This window comes from Chelonoidis abingdonii, chromosome 1 (assembly GCF_003597395.2).
Source record: "Chelonoidis abingdonii isolate Lonesome George chromosome 1, CheloAbing_2.0, whole genome shotgun sequence".
In the NCBI taxonomy this organism is placed as follows: domain Eukaryota; kingdom Metazoa; phylum Chordata; order Testudines; family Testudinidae; genus Chelonoidis; species Chelonoidis abingdonii.
Genome location: NC_133769.1, coordinates 367,320,967 through 367,342,002, shown reverse-complemented (window position 1 = coordinate 367,342,002; position 21,036 = coordinate 367,320,967). Strand labels below are relative to the sequence as shown.

Genomic DNA, 21,036 nt, shown 5'->3' with positions numbered 1-21,036 from the left:
TGGCACCTTTGCAGAGGAGGGGCCCAGGCCATCAGTTGCTAGGAGACAGAGTGCCAGGCATTCAGGTGCACTGGCCCCTTGCTCTGCAGCAATCACACACCCTTATCCCACCACCTAGATACTAAGAACTGCCTAGGGGACACTGAGGCACCAACACAGTATTCAGAGAAAACATTAAGAACGTTCCCAGTTCGTCACACCCTCCCACAGGAGAAATCCCCTGCCCCCAGCTGGTCACTTCTCCCCAAAGCGTCACTCCCCAGAGATCTGCTCTGTGGCTCACAGGGGCCCTGGCCCCATCCCGGGACACCGAGGCTGTGCTGGGACATGGGAGATGGGTGCCACCCACCAGCCGTGTGTACAGCAGGGCCAGGGCTGCTGCCTCACCCCCAGCACTGCTGGATACACCCCCAGATGGCGGGGGGGGCTCCCCCATTTCCTGGCACGGCTCTTACCTGGGTGGGGCCGACACTCGCTCCATCTGGCCCAGCCTTTCATCTCCAGCATGGGAAGGGAGAAAACCAATCCGCCCCTCATGCTTCCCCCAGCCTGCCACCTCGTCGTCTCCTAGGCACGGGCAGGCTTTGCCCTCCTCGTGGGGGCAGGTGTGCCCGGGTTACAGAGACAAAGGTTCAGTCTCTGTGCAGCATCCAGCATGATGGGGCCTTGGTCTCAGGAAGGGTCTGGGCAGGGCCTGGCGCCATGGGGTCCCTGATCTCGGGAGGGGTCTGGGCAGCACCCGGCACGACGGGGCCCTGATCTCGGGAGGGGTCTGGGCAGGGACTGGCACCATGGGGGCCCTGATCTCAGGAGGGGTCTGGGCAGCACCCAACGTGACGGGGCCCAGATCTCGGGCGGGGTCTGTGAAGGGCCTGGCACAATGGGACCCTGATCTCGGGAGGGGTCTGGGCAGCGCTCTGCACCATAGCGGCCCTGATCTTGGGAGGTGTCTGGGCAAGGCCTGGCACAATGGGGCCCTGATCTCGGGAGGGGTCTGGGCAGTGCCTGACATGATGGGGCCCATATCTCGGGAGGGGCCTCGGCAGCGCCTGGCACCACGGGGCCCTGATCTTAGTCAGGGTTTCTAGGTGCTGCTGTAATTGAAGAAAAAGACGGACTGCAGGGACTGAGCGTGGGGAAGGATGAAAAGCCCTGACTGGGGTTCGGGTCAGGAGAAGGAGGGCAGGAGAGTCAGAGGCTGCTGCTAGGATCTCTGGGCTGTAAGGAAGACGCCCGTTGGCTGCACTGAGGGGTTGCACTGGGGTAACCAGGAAAGCGATGTTAACCTGGCGTGTCTGTGCATGGCCCCTGCTCATGCTGACGGGTTCTCTCCCACCCCCTTGTGCCCCCAGACGTCGCAGGGAGTCCAGGTGAGGCGCTTCAAGACCCTGAACGAGCTGATCGCGCTCTACTTGCAGTCCAACCAGGGCCTGGTCTGCACCCTGCTCTTCGCTGTCGAGCGGGAGAAGGAGAAGGAGAATGCTGAGGACAGGGACTACTCAGGTACGGCCTGGCAGCTTGGCCCCCGCCTTGCTGGCGGTGCTGGCCTGCCTCAGGAGCTAGGGGCTGGGGAGACCTGGGGTGATAAGAGGCAGGATACCACGGTAGATGAGCCCACTGATGTAAGCCAGGGTCTCTGGAGGCAGGATACCAGGGTAGATGGGCCCACTGATGTAAGCCAGGGTCTCTGGAGGCGGGATACCAGGGTAGATGGGCCCATTGATGTAAACCCGGGTCTCTGGAGGCGGGATGCCAGGGTAGATGGGCCCACTGATGTAAGCTGGGGTCTCTGGAGGCGGGATACCAGGGTAGTTGGGCCTGTTGGTCCAATACTGGGGGCTGGGGCAGGGTGATATTGAATGGTCCTGCTGCCTCCTTTCACAGTGACAGCCCATCTCACCCCTTCACACCATGCCGAGATTAGAGCCAGGTCTCCCTGCTGCTGTTCCTGCCACGCCACGTGGGGCCTGTGGCCCTGGGCTCCCCAGCAGGTCTGGGACCCCGGCAGTTGACCAGCTTGGGACGTGGTTGTGTGGAGCAGCTCACGGCCATGAGTGCCGACCAAGGGCAGAACCCCCGAACCAGCCGTGTGGTCTGTAATTCGCTCTCACCGAGCCAGCACCAAATGTGAACTGGATCCCGGTCACAGCCAGCGCCCTGGGCCGCTCCCGGCTGTCCCGCCCGCAGGCGCACCGGCCTCAGGAAGAGCTGGGTCCCTCACAGCAACGATGGCAAAATACTCGGGGTGGCTCCCGTCCCAAGCGATGAGCCGCAGTCGGTCTCTCGGAACTCCCACCAAACACAATCCTGTGGCAAACCAGCTGCGGATTTATTCGCTGGAAAGGAGAAAGGAGTTAGGTCCAGGTTAAAGCAGGCGACTCTGGCTACAGAAGGCGGCCGAGCAGTAGCATTGTGTCAGCTCTGAGTGGCTGGCCCGGGGCTCTGGGCTTGTGTCCTCCCTCCAGCCTTGCGAGAGTCCAGGCCCGTCGGCTGCTTTGTATTTCCTGCTCCCAGAATTGGAGCTGCTGGGAGGAGCTGATGGGGCACTGACCCAAGTCTGTGTATTGGGATGTCCCGCAGTGGGCCAGGGAGTTGTGACAGCCCTTCTCCGGGGCAGGAGATGGATAGTTCCAGAGCAATCGGGGATCAAGCAAAGCCAGAGCTATTCCCCCGCAGCAATGATACAGAAATGATGAGGGAGATTCATGCCGCAGCAACTCACAAGACTTTCCTGAGGCCTGGACATGGGGTTACAGGTTCAATACCCTGCTGCCCTGTACTCACAAGCCAGGGGGACAGACGGGTGCCAAGCAATGAATGTGTCTGTGCTCAGCGGAGGCCCAAAGCCTTGGCAAGAGCTGGTCCCAGGTTTGCCAGGGTCACTGTGGGTATCAAATCGAGACCCACCCAGGAAGGTGATTGGGCTCCCGGCCCCTCCAGGGCAGGGTGAGCCGGGGACCCCAGTTACTGCAGGCGACATGCGAGGCCCCGTCTGTGACTGGCTCTGCTTCTCCCTTCCAGATGGGGAGGATGAAAAGCCCCCGTTACCGCCGCGCTCCGGCTCCACCAGCTTCTCTCCTGCCAGCCTCGGGCCAGCCACACAGGACGGGACCATCGAGAGGTAAAGAGCCTCCATCTCCAGAACCACCAGGCAGGGCCCAGAGATCCTGCCACACCAAGCTTCTGGTGCCCCTTGCTCCTGACTCACAGCCCCCATCTCTGCCCGCGTGCCCCTCGCTTCTGACACGCGTCCCCCATCTCTGCTCTCACTCCTGACCCACAGCCCCCATCTCTGCTCTCACTCCTGACCCACAGCCCCCATCTCTGCCCCCCTGCCCCTCGCTCCTGACCCACAGCCCCCATTCCCCTGCTCTGTTCCTTGATCTCCCTGGAGCAGGTAGCCAGTGAGAGCAATGATTTGGTGATTTTGTCCTCCACCAACCAGCCTGAGATCCATCCAGCCCACTCCTCGAGTTGCATCCTGAGCCAGGCTGGGTTTCCTCGCTCAGTTTTTGGACAGCTGGGCTAGTCCGATCCCCTAAATGGGGAGGTGACTCCGAGTGGAACAGGCTGGAATGGCAAGAATCTGTCCCCTCTGACGCTCCCCAGATGCACCCCACTGCCTCCCCTGTTTGTACTCCCACTCCTGCTTTGCTGCACTCGCACGCTTGGGCTTTCTTTCCCCCCGTGCATACACTTGCTAATGCATGTATACCTTTGCACACTTGGGCTTGCATGTGCACAATCACCCTCAATCACACCCGTGCGCCTTTGCCCCCCGTCTGTTCCCACTCTGTCCCGAGTGCCCCCACCCCGGAGCGAAGCTCCATTCCAGACAGAAGGGTCCCATGGAAGTGCTCTCTCGCGGGACATGCTGTCACCGGAACTCAGCTCTCCCGCTGTGCCCTCCCGCGGGCGTTCACTCTCATGCCCTGGTGGACAGCCTGGGATGCAGCGGGCGTTTTCCGTGCTCGGCCTCGGGTTGCTAACCTTTCTGCACCCCCTGCAGTGCCACCAACGGCCTCAGCACAGTCTCCCACGAGTACCTGAAGGGCAGCTACACCCTGGACTTAGAGGCTGTCAAAGCCGGGGCCAGCAGCCTGCCCCATCTCAACAAAACCCTGGTCACCTCCTGCAAAAGGCTACACAGGTAAGAGCCTGGCCTGGAGCCTGGCACTCCCCAGTGGCTCAGGATGCATCTTGGCTGCTGATCCCCATCTCTTCGGGGCTCTCTACCATGGGGTGCTGTGGCTGGGAGCTGCCACTGGGAGGCAGGCAGGGTGCTGTGGGCATCTCCTTGTCCAACGGACTGGCCCCATGGCACCTGTTCCCTGCTGCATCTGCAGGCCCCTGGCCAGCATGAGACAGCAATGTCCCTCTGGGGTTCCTGCTGTAGTGGTGGAGTGTGGGGGAGGCCCTTGGGGGATTGGGGAACAGTGGGGAGGGGGTATAGGTCCAGTCCCACTGCCAGTCCCGTCAGCACTCGGCTGCAGGAGTTTCATTCTCCCCCTTAACCCTGCTCAGAATTCATCCCATGTGGGGTGAAGCGGCTGGTGCCTGTCAGACCCACGCCGGCCCTGGTGCAGCTGACCTGCCCCAGGCTGACGTCCATCTGCACCTCTGCCTTGCAGTGAGGTGGACAAGGTCCTGTCTGGGCTGGAGATCCTCTCCAAGGTGTTTGACCAGCAGAGTTCTCCCGTGGTCTCCCGGATCCTCCAGCAGGTAAAGTCAGGAGTGGGGAGTAATGGCTGTGGCGTGCCGCAGGGAGCCATTTCCCCACCCCACTGGGACTTAGGACCCCTCCCGCCTTATGTCTGCCCTGCGTTTTCTCGACACCTGCTGGCCCTCCTTAGGCCTTGTTATGGGGGACCTGCCAGGTGAGGGCCCATTCCCCCCCCTCACACACCAATCTGGGGGCTGGACGTGACCCAGACTTGGTGTCTTTCTCCCCCATGGCAGCTGAGATAACCCATGAGCCGGGGACCTACACGCGATAGCAGGCTGAGCTGGGTGGGGCAGGGCTATGGGGCCATCAGAGCAGCTGCTGCAGCGGGAGATGGCGTCCCCTCTCCGGCGTGCCCTGGGGCGCACAGTCTGTCTGCCATCCCTGACACTCTGGGCCCTTCGCCCCTTACGATACCAGCTGGGGGACTGGCCACCTGGCAGCCCCCGCAGGAGGGTGCCCTATGGTCCTGCATGCGTTGTCCAGGCTCCATCCTCTCCTCCTAGCATGCTCTGTTCCAGCAGCTGGAGACCTGGCTCGGAGGAGGCAGCGTGTGTCCCCAGGGAGCAGCGGTGGGGGTGGACAACCCAGAGCATCTTGCCCTTTGCCGCGGGCCCAGCTGGCACCAGCTCGCTTGGAGGCTTCACCGAGTTTATTCCTGTTTTCCGCTAGCCCCAAACACGTCAGTTCCCAGAGCCCAAGGAAAGGGAGCCAGGCTGGGGGCCTGGGCACCTTTTTTCTGTCCTCACTCTGCTGCTGATTGGCGGCATGGCCTGCAGCTCTGTGCCTCAGTTTCCCCCTCTCCAAAAAGGGGACCTGGACCCTGATCCCCCGTTTGCGACCTGCTGCCATGAAAGTGGGACGCAGCGGCATTAAGTCGGGAGAACAAACTGACCCCTCTTTGTGGGGTTGGGGGAGACCCTCCGGCCTATGCAACCCCGATCGCGCAGCCTGGCTGCGCGCAGGGGGCCTGGCTGGGGCTGCCAGGCTGCTGCGCCGTCTGAGTGTTCTCTGCTTGGATCCCTCGTGCCTGCAGACCGCTGGCCAGACGGGGGAGCAGGAGCTGGAGAGCCTGGTGCTAAAGCTGTCCGTCCTTAAGGACTTCCTGTCCGGCATTGAGAAGAAGGTGGGTGAACTGGCCTGGGCCCTGGACACTCGCAGCCCATGTCAGAACGGGGGCTGGGGACGCAAACCCGTCCAATCTGCGTGGGTCTGTATGGGCCCAGTGGGGCGGGCCTGGGCTCCGGGGACGCGTGGCCCGGTGCTGAGCCTGGCTGTGTCCTGCTGCTGGATTCGGCTGCGGAGGCCAGGGACGGAGCCGTGCAGCTGGACGGAGCTGGGATCCCATGGTCCGGGTGCAGGGCTGGGACCCAGGGGCTCTCGGAGCCAGCTTTTGGCTCTGACACTGATTCCCTCGGGAGCCATGGTCAAGTTGCACAGCCACCTACCTCCACAGCTGCCTGCCCGCTCTGCGGAGCACCTGTCACTCCCATCGACTTCCCGGGGGACTGCCAATGGCGCTGGGGGGGAGGGGGTCTGTGTGTCTGACCCTCACCTTCGGAGCCCTGCCCTGTCCCTCCCAGCTGCATAGTGACTGCTCTGGGATTCGCAGCCCCCACCAGAGCCAGCCAGACTTTGCGTGGCAGCGCGGTCTCCGCTTACTCGTTGAATGATCTGCCTAGGCCCAGCCCTAGCTCACACCTTGGGTGGCGGATCTCCCGCCTCCCATGTGATTTCCTCCTGTCATGGTGACGGGGGGAGCCGCTGAACTCCAGGGGAACCAGCTGCAGCCCACGGCACAGCCATAGACGACTGAGGAGTCAGCTCCGGGTGGGGAGGGGCAGGGCTAAAGCCGGGAGACCCCACCCAGGCCAAAGGCTTTATGGGGAGCGAGGGACCCGGCAGGTGCTGCGTGTGACCAGGCCGTGTCGATTCTCTCCCCCCGCCAGGCTCTGAAAGCTCTCCAGGACATGAGCTCCACGGCCCAGCCTGCCCCGGCCCAGCCCTCCTCCCGCAAAGCCAAGAGCATCCCCGTGCAAGCGTTCGAGGTAAAGCCTTCGCCCCGTGGCCTGGGCCCCCAACTGGGAACAGCTCTTGGCAGGTGCCAGTTTGCCCCCGAGACAGGCTGAAGAGAGCTTGGGGTTAGGGTGAGATGAGGGCTCCTGGCAAATTACAGCTGGGAGCTGGGTTTCTAGCAGGAATCACGGCTAAGGTCTGGGGTTCGGGGCTCTGCTGTGAAATGGAGGCAGGATTTGGGGGCGAATCGGGGCTAGGCTTTGGGATTTGGGGGCGAATCGGGGCCAGGCTTTGGGATTTGGGGGCGAATCGGGGCCAGGCTTTGGGATTCTGAGGTGAATCAGGGCCTGGGTTTGGGATTCTGAGGCAAATCAGGGCCAGGTTTGTGGTTACTTGAGGGGGAATCAGGGCCAAGGTTTGGGATTACTTGAGGGGGAATTGGAGCCAGATTTTGGGATTACTTGAGGGGGAATCGGACCTAGGTTTGGGAGTATTTGCGGGGAGAATCAGGGCTGGGTTTGGGATTGTTTGAGGACTAACCAGAGCCAAGATTTGGGATTATTCTGAGGTGAATCAGGGCCAGGTTTGGGATTGTTCAGGGGGAATTGGAGCCAGGGTGTGGGTTTGATAGCACCAAAATCTCATAAGAAGAGTTTTGACCGTATCTAAACCAGATGCTCCTCCTCTCCCAACTCGGAACCAAAGCCGTGGGGTGAATTTGCATCTGGGGGTTTCAGTCTGAGCACACCCTCTCCCCACAACTAGCCAAAGGGGTTCAGATGCGAAGCTCTGGGCTCTGGCCCTCGAGAAGCAAAGCAGAGCCGGTGTCTGTTCCAGAATCGCTCCAAACCACTTGCCAGCTCCTGGATGATCCGGAACGACACATTTACGGAGCTTCTCTTGGTCCATAGCTCTGAGGAGCAAACCAAGCAGCTGTTCGACCAAGGAAAACAGTGGTCAATCGTGTAGTCAGCTACTTGACCCCACTTGGGTTCGTTATGAAATATACTCAGGATACCAAATAACCAGCGTCAGTCAGGTTTATTGCTCTGACTCCAGAATAACATAGTGCAGGGAAAGGTTCTGTACTATCCCCGTCTCCAGGAAGCTGTCTCACATTCACCTCACGCGGAAGGCGCTCTCTGGCAGCCCGGCCAGTGCTGGGGTCCTGAGGCTCCACCTTTCATCTAACTTCCAAGAGAAGGCCTTGTCTTCCCTGCAGCCGGTTCGCCTCCACACCCCTCCCATTCCCCAACCTGGGCTTCTGAGCTCCCTTTAACCCACTCCACCAGCCAGAACGCGCTTTGGCCTGTAACCCCTCCAGGCCCTGTGCAGGGTATAGACACCCCCTCACACCACCCAGAAGCTGCTGCTTTTCAAATGGGCAGAGTTTGTGCTTTGGAGAGCCGGGAGCTGCTGGAAATACCCAGGGCAGGGGGAGTTAGAAAGTGACACACCCCAGCGTGGCTCCCTGCCAGTCACCTCGGGCGGGCTCTCTTGCCAGGGATGCCAGGTAGAAGACTAGTCACGGAGCCAAATTCCTCCCTGGCGTAGCTCCATTGAGCTCAGTGGCATTAGCCCCAGGGCTGGGCGTGGCCACCCGAGCAGCTTCGAGCGTCCCATCCACGTGGGGCTGTCTCTCTGCCCCAGGTGAAGCTGGACGTCACCTTGGGGGACCTCACCAAGATCGGCAAGTCACAGAAGTTCACGCTGAGCGTGGATGTGGAGGGCGGGAAGCTGGTGGTGCTGAAGAAGCAGAAGGACTCCCAGGAGGACTGGAACACGTTCACCCACGACAAGAGTAAGAGCTGGGTGCTGTGCCCGGCCCATATGCCCCGTGCCCTCGGGGACCAGCCGCAGCTCTCCTGGCGCTGCTGTTACCCTGCGCCCTCTTGTTTCTGTGGGGTGTCCAGAGTATTGGGGCTGCCCTGTAGCATGCGGAGATATGAAAGGATTAGATCTGACCCCCAAACTGCGTCACTCAGGAACTGATCGCTCACCCACGCTGCCTCCTCGTAGCATGATACCATGTGTACCAATCACACCGCACCCGTCCCTCCAGCCTTGGGATCCCTGGGGTCTTCCCTCTCCTGCCTCTGCAGAGCTCGGGCTTTCTCTTGGGGTGGGGGAGAGGAACGGGGCTCTGGGGTCACATCTGCTCTGATTTTCCGTGCCGCTCCAGTCCGACAGCTGATCAAGTCCCAGCGGGTGCAGAATAAGCTGGGGATCGTCTTCGAGAAGGAGAAGGATAAAACTCAGCGGAAAGATTTCGTCTTCGTCAGCGCCAGGGTGAGTCATGGGTCTGTTATTACTGTGTCTGGTGTGATCCTCCCCACGCAGCTCCGAGGCTGCAGGGTGGAAGGGAATGTGGCTAAATCAAAGCGTTCGAGCGCTGTTCCATTCCGCAAAGAAATGACATTAAAAAAAACCAAAACCCTGTCTTAGGAGATCTTCCCAGGATAGCTGACTGCACTGATGACAGGGCGTCTTCACTCCTGCAAAGCCAACCCAGCGCTGGGAGGGGGACAAGGCGTCTCTTCTTCCTTATGCATCATCGGCTCGGCTGTCTGCAGAATGTCAATTGCAGAGACCCCAGGGGCGTCATAGCCTGGCCACCCCGAGGGTCACCAAGGGCATGATTAAAAGGGGTTGCACTCCAGCGCATGATTTCCTACAAAATCTTTACTGCTAGTGATGATGCAGGAGAAGTAAAGGACCCAGCTTAACTCAGATTCCAAGATGGGTGTGCGGGTTGAACAGAGGCCCAGCAAATTCATAGGGGTACTGAGGTGCTGCCTTTAAAACCAAGACCACAACCACACATGAGCATTAATCATGCCCTGGCACCAGATTCCCCCTTGTAACTGGTTATGGAATTCTTCGCTTCCTGTCCTAAACAGCTGCATAGTGTTGCTGTGCCCTGTTAAAAACAAACCATGTTCCACCCCAGAGGTGGCTGCATTTCAGTGATGGGAGAACTATTGTATATCCCTGTCCTGTTCAAGCCCTTGCTGGCTGACGAGTGAGTGGCCAGGAGCAGGGATTTTACCTGGGTCTCCTATCCACGGCCCATCTCCTGCTGCTGCCTAACCTGCTGTCACAGAGTGTAGGGGAGTCAGGACCCCGCACCTCCCACTTCCTGCGATTCACCGTGACTCTCAGCCAGCCAGTAAAACAGAAGCTTTATTAAATGACAGGACCACAGTCCAAAACAGAGCTTGTAGGTTCAGACAACAGGACCCCTCAGTCAGGTCCATCTTCGAGGACAAGGAGCCCAGACTGGTGGAGCTTCCCCCATTGTCCCCAGCCAGCTCCAAATTGAACCCCCCTCTAGCCCCTCCTCTGGCCTTTGTTTCTTTTCTGGGCCAGGAGGCCACCTGATCTCTTCGTTCTCCAACACCTTCAGTTGGCACTTGCAGGGGAGGGGCTCAGGCCATCAGTTGCCAGGAGACAGGGTGTTGGCCATTCTCTGTGCAGACAGCATCACGCCTTTCTAGGGCTCTGCAAGTCACACACCCTTATCCCCCCACCTAGATACTTAAGAAAGGTGTAGGGGAAACTGAGGCTCCCACACAGTATTCAGAGAAAACATTAAGAACATTCCCACTTCCTCACATCTGCCTCCTTTGCCTGCCTTTCCTCCAGAAGCGGGAGGCGTTCTGCCAGCTGCTGCAGCTGATGAAAAACAAACATTCCAAGCAGGACGAGCCCGACATGATCTCCGTCTTCATCGGCACGTGGAACATGGGTCAGTGTCACTGGGTGCCTGGGGCAGGGCTTGTCGGGAGCTGCCCCTCTGGTAGCGTGGGGAACATGGGCAAGGGTGATGTGGAGCGCTCAGACAGTGCCCTGCGGGAGTTCCCCTCAGCCCGGGAAGCAGGGGCTAGGGTCACAGTGGCTGGCCTCACAGGGGTCTCCTTCAGCCCAAGGAGCATGGCCCATAGTCACAGAACATATCCAGACCCACTAAACACCTCCCACCGGGATGCCTTGAAGTCTCAGATCCCACCTCCGAGCCACATACCCTACCCAGCTCTCCTCCTGCCTTCAGGACATAAGGAATCACAGCCTGTCTTAAACAGGAAGCCTTTGTTTAAACAAAACAGCTGCCAGCTCCAAGCACTAACAAACAGGCTTCCACCCAGCTCGCATTCCACTTTTGTCTGCCTTGTTCACCAGGGACCACACCTGTCTGCAACTTCATGCAATTCCCCCTGGGGTTGGGCAAACTATAGCCCGCGGGCCACATCCAGCCCGTGGGACCATCCTGCCTGGCCCCTGAGCTCCTGGCTCAGGAGGCTCATCCCTCTCCCCCTCAGCCTCAGCTAGCTCTCTCACTCTGCCACCGGCGCAGTGCTCTGGGTGGCCGGGCAGCGCAGCTGCAGAGCCCGGCCTGACCCCATCTCTGAGCTGCGTGGTGGCAGTGGCATGGCCTGGCTCCAGCCAGGGGGCACAGCTGTAGCGCTGCCAGCCACCGGTGCACCAGGCAGTGCAGTAAGGGGGCACAGAGCAGTGGGGATTGGACAGAGGGCAGGGGAATTTGTGGGGGGTGGGCAGGGGTCAGGGCAGTTGGGGAGGAACAGGGGGGTTGAATGGGGGCAGGGGTTCCAGGGGCAGTCAGGGGAGAGGGAGAAGGGGTGATTGGATGGGGCATGGGTCCTGGGGGGCCATCAGGAATGAGAGGAGGGGTTGGATGGGGCGGCAGGAGTCCGGGGGCGGTAAGGGGACAGGGAGCAGGGGGGTTGGATGGGGCGGCAGGAGTCCGGGGGCGTAATGGGACAGGAGCAGGGGGGTTGATGGGGCAGATCCCGGTGGTGGAGGCAGATAGGAGGTGGGGGCCGACCAAGACTCCCCTCCCTATCATACAGATTAAAAAACCCATGCGGCCCTCAGGCCAACCCCCCCCCCGCCCCCCCCGGCAATACCAGTGACTATCTAGTGGCTGAATAGCCTGCGCAGCGGAAAGTATGTCTAACTGTAGCACGCCCATTAGCAGCCTGGGCAAGGCAGGATGGTTGCCGCCTTCGACACCTTTGCACCCTCTGAGAAGCATCTGTGTCGATCCCGCCTAGTCTCGATCTCCTGTGAATACGCGTGGCACGTTGGGTTCACTGCAGCCTGAGCACCTCACAATCTCGATGTGTTTATCCTCACGCACTCCGCGAGGCTGGGCCCCCGGCATTCCCCACGTGCACAGAGGGAAAAGAAAGCCTGGAGCGCTAAAACGAGCGAGCCAAGGAAAACCAGGAGTCTGGGCAAGAGCAGGGAACTAACCGGTTCCTTGACGTCCAGACTGGTGCCCAACACGGGCCCCATCCCCGGGACTGAGCAGAGTGACCCCATTGGTGACCGCAGTCTAATGGGCATTGCCCTCTCCCGCAAGGAAGCGGCTCCCCCCAAGAACAAGCACATGCCGTAGCGTCGAAGGCCTGGAAGACGCTGGATGAGGTATGACGGTCACCAAATCTTCCCCATGACATCTACGTATTTGGCACCTCAGGAGAACTCGATGGGCACGAAGAGTGGCGTCCGACTGTCCTCCGGGGTGTGCTGGGAAGGAGTTCACAGAGTATCGAGTACCCCCGGTAAAGCCAAAAGCGCCAGGGCAGGGCCTTGAGGAGATGGCCTGGCACTCAGGTCCTGTGGCAGTCTACCGGCTGCAACGCTGAGCCATGCTGCCTTGAGACGACAGCTTCCAGCATGCCAGTGCTCCGGCTGCGTCGCGCGCCACGCTCGGCGCAAAGAGGGAGGATCGCGAGCTGGGAAGCTGTCATCTCAGTGGCTGCCCACGTATTAAGACCCAGATGTCACAGACACTACCCATGAATTGAAGGAGCCAGACCGTAACCCCAGGCCTCCAACAGGAATGATCCCAGGCGCTGGATAGCAGAGAGGGCATCAGGAGGATAGGGTTGCTGGGGTGACCATCCTCCCAAATCTCAGACACTTGCGGACTTTGCATCATTGTCACACTAGAGCAATAATGGATGACCACGGCTGAAGCCTGTGACACGAGTCAAGCAGTAATAGGCCGTGGTGGGCTAAGCCCCCCCAGATATGATGTGGTGGCACCTCCCTGCGAGCTACAACGATATGCTGCAGAAAAAGGCACCGTGGCAGTAAGCCCCCCCCCAATTTCTGCCCTGAGGTCCACACATCCCTCTATCCTTCTATTATCCCATTGCCTACCCTGCTCCTTATATCTCCACTCCGCCATCCCCGCATCTGCCCTGCCCGCTCGTCCCACTCACCCCGAAGGCACGCGTGGCGGCGCTGGGGAGGGAGGGAGAGGCACAGATGGGGGGGGGGCTCCTGGGGAGGGGCATAGAAAAGGTGCAGGTGGGGGGCCCCTCGGGGGAGGGGGCTGAGTGGGAGCCGGGCCTGGGGTGGCATGGGGATGGAGCATGAGTGTGGCCTCGGGGAGACGGGCCTCGGGGCAGGGCCACAGTCCAGGCGCTGGTGGCCCCCCACACTTCTTAGGGAGCTTCTAGTACTCGGGCCCAGCCTCCCCAGGCATGCGGCAAGTCACACGCTGCCCGTGCCTGTGGCCACAGGTCTCTCAGCCCTTTAACCTCCTGAGGTAGAGGCGTCAGCTCCCAGATGCTTTGCTTTTGGAGTCGGGTCTCAGCTGCGGTGTCTTTGGCCAACATTTCCCATTCGTGTCCTAGCACATTCAGAGTGGCGTGCACTGGCGTCCGTACTCCCCCCGCCCCCTAGAGGTGGCTGCATTATTCATGCATGTGTGATAATTCAGTGGGAGCTGAGGGCTTTTGGAGTGTCTGAAAAGCTCTCAGCTTTCTTGCTTTGGGATCCTTCAGCACCAGCAGAGCTGCGTGAAGTGTAAGGCGTTATATTTAACAGGGCTTTTATCACTTTCCTCCAGTCGTGGTCAGTTCAGGGACAGTCTCAGGTTGAGTGACTGCTCCGTGAAAATGTCCTGACCAATGAGGGGCCCCGAGCACCTGCAGCAGTGCCCGTCGAGCGCTGTAACTCCAGTCCTGGCCTGGCGCAGAAGAGTGCGGGGCTGGAGACTGAGCCCATGCTGCACTGACTTGGCCAGTGGCAGCTCCTGTGTCCCGGCGGCTGGGCCAGGCCTGTCTCCGCTCCAACTCAGAGGTTTCCCCTGCTCCTCTGTCATGATGGAGGGGGGTGGCTAGGCCAAACCTGAGCGTGCCTGGTCACCACACTCAAAGCAGGGAGCCAGGCCCAGCCCCGAGGCACAGGAGCCACTGCTGCAGGGGGAGTCCTGAACACACAGTAAAGTCACGGGCAAAAGGAAAATCATGCTGTCCAGGACTCTCCTCTTCTTGCCAGTACAAGCCCGCAGCCGTTAATTTAACGCTAGACCCAGAGACTCCTTAAGGCAGAAACGAATTAGGAGGAAGAGAAGCCTCCTGTAAACATCTGGGTTGTGCCTTGGTGGTTCAGAAAATGTCCTTGTTGGAATACGGAAGAGGGGGTGCAGCAGCTATCCCAGGTGTCTGCCCCAGGGACAGATTGGACTACAATTCCCAGCAGCCACCCTGGCTGCTTTCAACCTCATCAAACTTTATTTAAACCTGGGATTGCAAACACTGAGCAACAGGGAGGCTCTGCAGGCACTGCTAGGTGTCTCCATGGGTTTGTTCTCATTGCTGCATGCCTGGTTCTCGCTGTAGGTGGGGTTTCAGTGTTGATGACTTTAAGGCAGCTGCTGCCTCCAAGCCTGGCTCCGGCGCCCCCGCCAGGAGAGCGGAGGTGTAACATTGTCTTGTTGGCCCCCTGCCAGATCGCAATGCAGGCCTTGTGGAATATTAAGATTGCCGTCCTGGTGAAACCGGAGCACGAGAACCGGATCAGCCACGTCAGCACCTCGAGTGTGAAGACCGGGATCGCCAACACGCTGGGTAGGGACCGATCTAGGCACTGCGGGGGCTAGACTGGGTACCTGGGACAGACAGACTCAGCCCTCTGCACTCGCCTTTAGCATGGCTGGCTGCGCGTGAGTGAGGGTGCACTCTGGTATCACATTCTGCCCCACAGGGCCCTTCTGTGCAGGTGGTAGATTCCTCTGGTCTTCAAGTAGCAGGTCACGGTTCTAGTCCCTGTCGCTCTCTGCGTGTGAGTGATTTACACAGCAGTTGTATCAATGCACGTGGATTCTTTGCACTGTGTCTGTATGTTCTGGCCACACAGGCTCCAGTGGGGCTGACATCCAACATGAGCATTTTCTAACTCTGGGGGCGGGAGTTAGCTCTAGGGTTTGAGACTGGGACAGTGGAAGAGGGGACTGGATGGCTCAGAGGATTCGGATACAGCGCAGGGCCTTTCAGATGCAGTTGGTCATCCTGATCCGGCCTGGGTCACTAGTTGTGACTGTCTGTGCCTCTTCACTGGCCTTTGCGAAGCGCCTTGATGGGTCTCGCGCCAATTCCGGAGCGGTCAGGGGTCAATGGCCAAATGGGCCTTGCAGACCAAATTTCTCTTCCTCCCCTCCAGCACAGGGCTGGGGCTAGTTAGCACCAAGGTGGGTTGATTTAAAGCATCAGTTGTAATGTTGAGCTAAATCAGCAAGCAGGAAACCATGATTTAAAGCAGAAGTCTCAAATTCCCGGCTCGCAGGTCATCTGTGGCCCAAGAACCTCCCCAATGTGGCCCACGGGGCTCCAGCCGTTCTTGGGTCGGGTGTCTCCCTTAGCCCTGCCCGTCGCCCCTGTGCACTCCCACCCCCGGCACATTGCCCAGGCGATTTACAATGGCCCGGGGCCCCACCAGCAGCGCAGCGGAGCTGAGCGGTGTCTGTCTGCTCGCTCCATGTGTCTGCTGGCCCCTCCCTGTGGCCCCGGGGTAGGGCTGTGTCTCCACATGCTGTCCCCGCCCTGAGCACCCTTGCGGCCAATGGGAAGCTGCAGGGGCAATGCCGGGGGTAGCAGCGCGCAGAGGCCCCCCGGCCTGCCCTGCCTTGGAGCCCCAGGTAAGCACCAGACCCACCCCCTTGAGGAGCCTACACCCCCACCCCCTTCCCACATACTCCCTCCCACCCCCAAATTCCCTCTCTGAACCTGCACCCCCTCCCCAAACCCCCTAGACCCCAAACTCCCTTCCAGAGCCTGCACCCCCACCCCCTGCCCCAGCCCAGAGCCTGCACCCAGCACCCAAACGCCATCCCAGAGCCTGCACCCCAGACCCCCTCCACCATCCAAACTCCCTCCCAGAGCCTGCTCCCTAATCCCCTACCCGAAACCTCTGGTGCAGCTCTTAGCCAACTGGGACTCTCTCCTCCCGCCACCCACTGGCTTTGTGTTTTTTCTACTCAATCCACGCTGCCGGCGCCGGCTTTGGCCACTGTGCAACGGGGCATCGATGCCTGGAGCAGGCCTGGGAACTGAGCCCCGGCCTGGCCTGAGTGGGGCTCGCCCCCTCTCCCTCTTTGTTTTGCAGGCAATAAAGGGGCTGTGGGAGTCTCCTTCATGTTCAATGGCACCTCTTTCGGCTTCGTGAATTGCCACCTGACCTCAGGCAACGAGAAGACGGCCAGGTGAGTGCGCGGGGCAGGGCATCCCCTGGCAGAGTGGGAGCCCATCACCTAGCCCAGGTCTTGCCAGCTGGGCTGAGAGGGGAGCTGCTGGTAGCTCCTGCTGCTGGCCGTGGGCAGCACGCGAACATGGCCGATGGCTCTGGACAGACGATGCTTTGGTCTCCATGAAGAGGCAGGAGAGCCGGGCACAGCAGGAGTTGCCTTGTGGTGCCAGGGAGAGCCGAGCCTGCTCTGGGACGTGCTGACGCTCCTGCTCGCTTACAGATGTGGCTTGCTCACTCCTGGACACCCTCGCTCTGGGTACACTTGCACCTACCCCCGACCATGCTCCTGCTCGCTCTGACACACTCCTGCTCGCTCTGGTGCACTAGTGTTTGCATACAGCCACTTGCACTTCCACACTCAGTTTGGGGCACACTTGCCATGCGCGCATGCACCGGTTTGAAGAGGTTCATCCCCTCGCATGCTCCCCTGGGGCACTCTTGCTCACCCTGGCCTTCGCATGCTCCTTCTTGCTTTCTTAGACACAGTTGGGCTCAGCCCTGCACGCTTGCGTACACTCAGACACGTTTGTATTCACCCGTCCCGGAGTGTTTCCATGCACCGTCCCACACTCTGCTCCTTGGAGCCGCATCACCCTGAGCCCGGCGGTCAGCACGCAGCGATTGTCGCTGTTAGCATGCGCGCTCCAGTCCCGCTGGATGGGCTCTGGAAGTACCGATATTCCCAAGCTAAGCAGCAAGCACGGTTGGTGGATCGACCGCCAAATGAGGAAAACCACCATCTCCTGCCCCCTGGTGTCTCTGTCAGGTCCGGTGCTCTTAGCCTGAGGAGGGCATTCATTCTCCACATGCCTTCTCTTCGGTAGAAGCCCCGAGAATATTAAACCACCCTCCAATCTGTCATCTGTACTGTCCGGATGGATCCCAGAGGGCTGTTACACACATAACAAGCCCCATGCAACAGGTCAGCACGTCTGCTTCTGAGGAGGAGCGTGGTGGCAGTTGAATTGGACAGTGACGGCACTCGAGTTAGGGCACCCAGGCAAAAGGGAAGCACCTGGGGATCTTTAGTAACTAGGAGCGGTCAAGGCCTTGGGTTTATGTTCCCACGGGCTGGGCCCCTGGAGACTCTGATCTGTGTCCCCTCTCCTGTCCTCTCTCTGCCGGCCCGTCTCTGCCTGCCCACCACTCCCTTGTCCGACAGGCGGAACCAGAACTACCTGGACATTCTGCGCTTGCTGTCCCTGGGGGACAAGCAACTCAGCTCCTTCGACATCTCGCTCCGCTTCACCCATCTCTTCTGGTTCGGGGACCTCAACTACCGCCTGGACATGGACATCCAGGTGAGGGGGGCGCGAGCCTGTGGGGAGGAGGGTGCGGGCCTGGTGGGAGAGGGATGCAGCGTGGGGAGGACTGACAAGTGAGGGGCACAGGCCCGTGGGGGGAAGGGGAGTGCAGGCTTCCGGGGGAGGGGGGGGGGCTGTGTGGCCTGTCCTCCCCGCTCTGACCTGCCCGCTCGGCCCTGCCTCCTCCAGGAGATCCTCAACTACATCAACCGCAAGGAGTTCGAGCCGCTGCTCAAGGTGGATCAGCTCAACCTGGAGAAGGAGAAGCACAAGGTTTTCCTGCGATTTGGTGAGGGCGGCTCTGCTGCAGGCGGGCGGGGCGGGGCCTCTGCTTCACCCACTGGCGCTACCCCTTCCCTTGTGGGGTGAACTGTGGGGGGTCTCCCTTCCCTGCTGGGGTCAGGGCAGGTGTGGGCAGTCTTCCCTTTCCTGCTGGGGTGGGGCAAGCTGTGGAGGGGCATCTCCCCTTCCCTGCTGGGCTTGGGGGAGCTGTGGGGCATTTTGCCTTCCCTGCTGGTTTGGGGGAGCTTTGGGGGCTGTCCCCTTCCCTGCTGGGTGTGTTGCTGGGGGTGGGGGCGCTCCTCTATGGGGATCAGCACTGCTGGGCCTGGGGTCCGGTGTGTGGACTGTTGCCCCGTAGCTGCTGGGGATGCTGAGGGTGGCTGAGCCCAGGCTGTTTCTTTTCACACCCCTGGCTGTGTCTCTACAGGCGAGGAGGAGATCACCTTCCCCCCAACCTACCGCTATGAGCGGGGCTCCCGCGACACCTACGTATGGCACAAGCAGAAGCCCACTGGGGTAGGTGCTGGGGGTTGGGTGGGGAAGGTAAGGCGGGGGGAGCGTTTAGGGGGCTGGGGAGGGCTAGCTGGTTCCCATGGCTGTCTCTCTGGACCCTGTGGGCCAGTGCCAGGGGCCTTGCCAGGCTGGTGGACAGGGGGAGGGCACTGCCCAGCAATACCTCACCCCAGCATCCTGTGCCCCCTGCCCAGGTCCGCACCAACGTCCCCTCCTGGTGTGACCGCATCCTGTGGAAGTCGTACCCCGAGACCCACATCAACTGCAACTCCTACGGTGAGTGTGGGGCATCAGCGGCACCCACTGCTGGCTGGAGTCACCTGCTCCCCCTAGGGCGGCTGGCCAGGGTGGAGCATCTCCCGTGGGAGAGGCCTGGGCCTGTGGAGCAGCAGGCCCCATGTTCTCACCTCGCTGCTGCCAGCGTGCGGAGGAGCCCATGGCCGGTGCGTCTGCAAGGAGGTGACCAGGGACCCAGTGCCAGGAGCACCCCTGGTTGTGCCTGCAGCACTGACTGTTCCTTGGGGCTGGGACACCGTCTCTCCTCTCGACCCCAGAATCTGCTTCCCCTCACACCCCCTCGAGCTGCACGACACCCCTGGGGGAATGGTGAGAGGGGCAGAGGGACAGCCCAGGCTCCCTGCCAGGGCCCTGCTTGCCCAGACCTCGTGGGCACTGCCTCCCACAGTGCAGCAGAGCAAGGCCCTGCGGGTCTGGGGCTCGCCCTGGGGGGCTCGAGAGGAAATCCCTCCCATGGGCGTGGGGTAGACAGAGTGGGAACCGGGCTGGGAATGAGCTCTGCAGCCTCTCCCTGCTAGGTCCCAGGTTCAAATCCAGCCCAAAACGGTCTAGTCACAGAGGCCTGTGAGTTGCGGATCTGAGTCCGGTTCTCACGGGGGAGGTGGGCTCTGTCCCTGGGACAGGGGTTCATCACCCTTACCCAAGCGCTCCCCCTCCTTGTGAGCAGCCTCAGTGAGGTAGGGGGGCAAGGACTGAAGAGGCTGTAGGGAGCCTGGGGTGGGCATGTTGGCAGGGCAGTGGGTGGGCAGAGAGGCCTGGTCCCCTGGGGTATCAGAATTCCCCATTGACTTCTGGTAGGAGGGAAACATAGTTCTCTCCCTGGCGATGCTTCTGAGGTGCGTACGGACACCCAGTGAAGGGCCGGGCAAGGGGGCTCCAGCAGTGCCCAGCTCCTTCTCGGCTGCCCCACCGGTGAGCCCAGCCCTGGGGCACTCCACCCCTAGAGAGGGACATGCCTTCCCCTCGGGCCTGATCAGCTGCGGGTCGGAGCCCCTGGCCCCGCTGAGCCAGCGCCCGGCCCAGTTCACCAGCGGAGCCTGCTTGTTGGCAGGATGCACCGACGACATCATGACCAGCGACCACTCCCCTGTCTTCGGAGCCTTCGAGGTTGGAGTGACATCCCAGTTTGTCTCCAAGAAAGGTACAGGGGGAAGGCGGGCATGTGCCTGCCCTGTGCTGGACTGGGAGGCCACCGGCTAGCAATGGCCAAGCGGCTCTCCCTGGCCCTGACTTGTCACTGAGCCTCTGTGGGGACACGCATGTCGCAAAGTTGTAGCGTTTAAATCTGGAAGGGACCGCTAGAGCCTCCAGTGTGACTGTCTGTCTACTGCAGGCCACCAGTCCACCCAGCCCCCACATGCTAACCCCGCCGCCAAGAGACAGCGCTCGGGGCCACCTCAGAGCCCTGGCCCACCCCATCCTATGTCCCATCTCCAGCCGTGACCATCCCTCACGCCTCAGAGGAGGGAGATAAAAAGCCCTCCCAGAATACACTTGGGGAGGGGGAAATCCCTTCCTGACCCCTGCTGGTGGGCAGTTGAAACCCTGAAGCATGAACTTTGGGAAGGTGTAAGCCATAGACCGGAAGCGAGCCTCAGGGCTGCCGAGCCCTGTCCCCTGCCCTCCGTCCCCCCACCCTCACAAGCAATCCTGTCACGCAGTTCCCACTCATCCATTTGTCCAGCTGTCTCTTAAAACCAACTCACTTGTTTGCTCCCACAGCTCCTATTGATGGTTAGAAATTTCCTGCCTGAATTTGTTCATGGCTAGTTTCCATTTGTTCTTGTGCCAGCACTGTCCTGTAGCTTCCAGAGCTCGTCTCCCTCCCTGGTGCTCACCCCCTGGTGTGTTCACAGAGGAATCTGGTTCCCTCTCCCCTTCTTGCTGCCAGACTAAACCAGCCAAGCTCTTCCAGTTGGCTCCCCTAAAACAGGCCCACCACTGTCTGGTCATCCTCACAGCTCTTCTCTGCACCTGTCCCAGTTTGAATTCCTCTCTCCTGAACACGGGTGAGCAGAACTGCACTGGGATTCCTGATACGGTCTCACCAGTGCCTTGTGCAACGGCATTAATACTTCTCTCTCTGCTAACACATCCTAGGAGCCCGTTTGCCTTTTTCACAGCCGCATCACTCCACTGGCTCCTAGTCCTGACCCGCCCACCCAGGTCTCTCCTCCTCTGTCGCATCCTGCCAATGAGCCCCCAGCTTGAAGCAGAAATTCTTACTCGACCCAAAGCGCATGACCTTGAACTCTGGACTACTGAATTTCATCCCATTTCCGTCGCTCCAGCCTTCAAGGTCATCAGATCCCTGTGTTCCAGTTCGCTTCTGTACTGACG

The 21,036-nt window shown here is 60.5% G+C and overlaps 1 protein-coding gene across 1 annotated transcript in view; it reads left to right on the top strand.

The window, feature by feature from the left end:
* INPPL1 (inositol polyphosphate phosphatase like 1) overlaps positions 1-21,036 on the top strand; it is a 70,029-nt gene that overhangs the window by 31,182 nt on the left and 17,811 nt on the right. The window contains exons 3-18 of the mRNA XM_075066932.1: positions 1,353-1,503; positions 3,022-3,121; positions 4,010-4,150; positions 4,632-4,722; positions 5,760-5,849; positions 6,673-6,771; positions 8,390-8,540; positions 8,922-9,028; positions 10,385-10,487; positions 14,398-14,625; positions 16,160-16,256; positions 17,463-17,601; positions 17,794-17,893; positions 18,314-18,402; positions 18,594-18,675; positions 19,748-19,837. Coding sequence (XP_074923033.1) covers positions 1,353-1,503; positions 3,022-3,121; positions 4,010-4,150; positions 4,632-4,722; positions 5,760-5,849; positions 6,673-6,771; positions 8,390-8,540; positions 8,922-9,028; positions 10,385-10,487; positions 14,398-14,625; positions 16,160-16,256; positions 17,463-17,601; positions 17,794-17,893; positions 18,314-18,402; positions 18,594-18,675; positions 19,748-19,837 — 1,858 coding nt within the window. The remainder of the gene's footprint in view (positions 1-1,352; positions 1,504-3,021; positions 3,122-4,009; positions 4,151-4,631; positions 4,723-5,759; positions 5,850-6,672; positions 6,772-8,389; positions 8,541-8,921; positions 9,029-10,384; positions 10,488-14,397; positions 14,626-16,159; positions 16,257-17,462; positions 17,602-17,793; positions 17,894-18,313; positions 18,403-18,593; positions 18,676-19,747; positions 19,838-21,036) is intronic.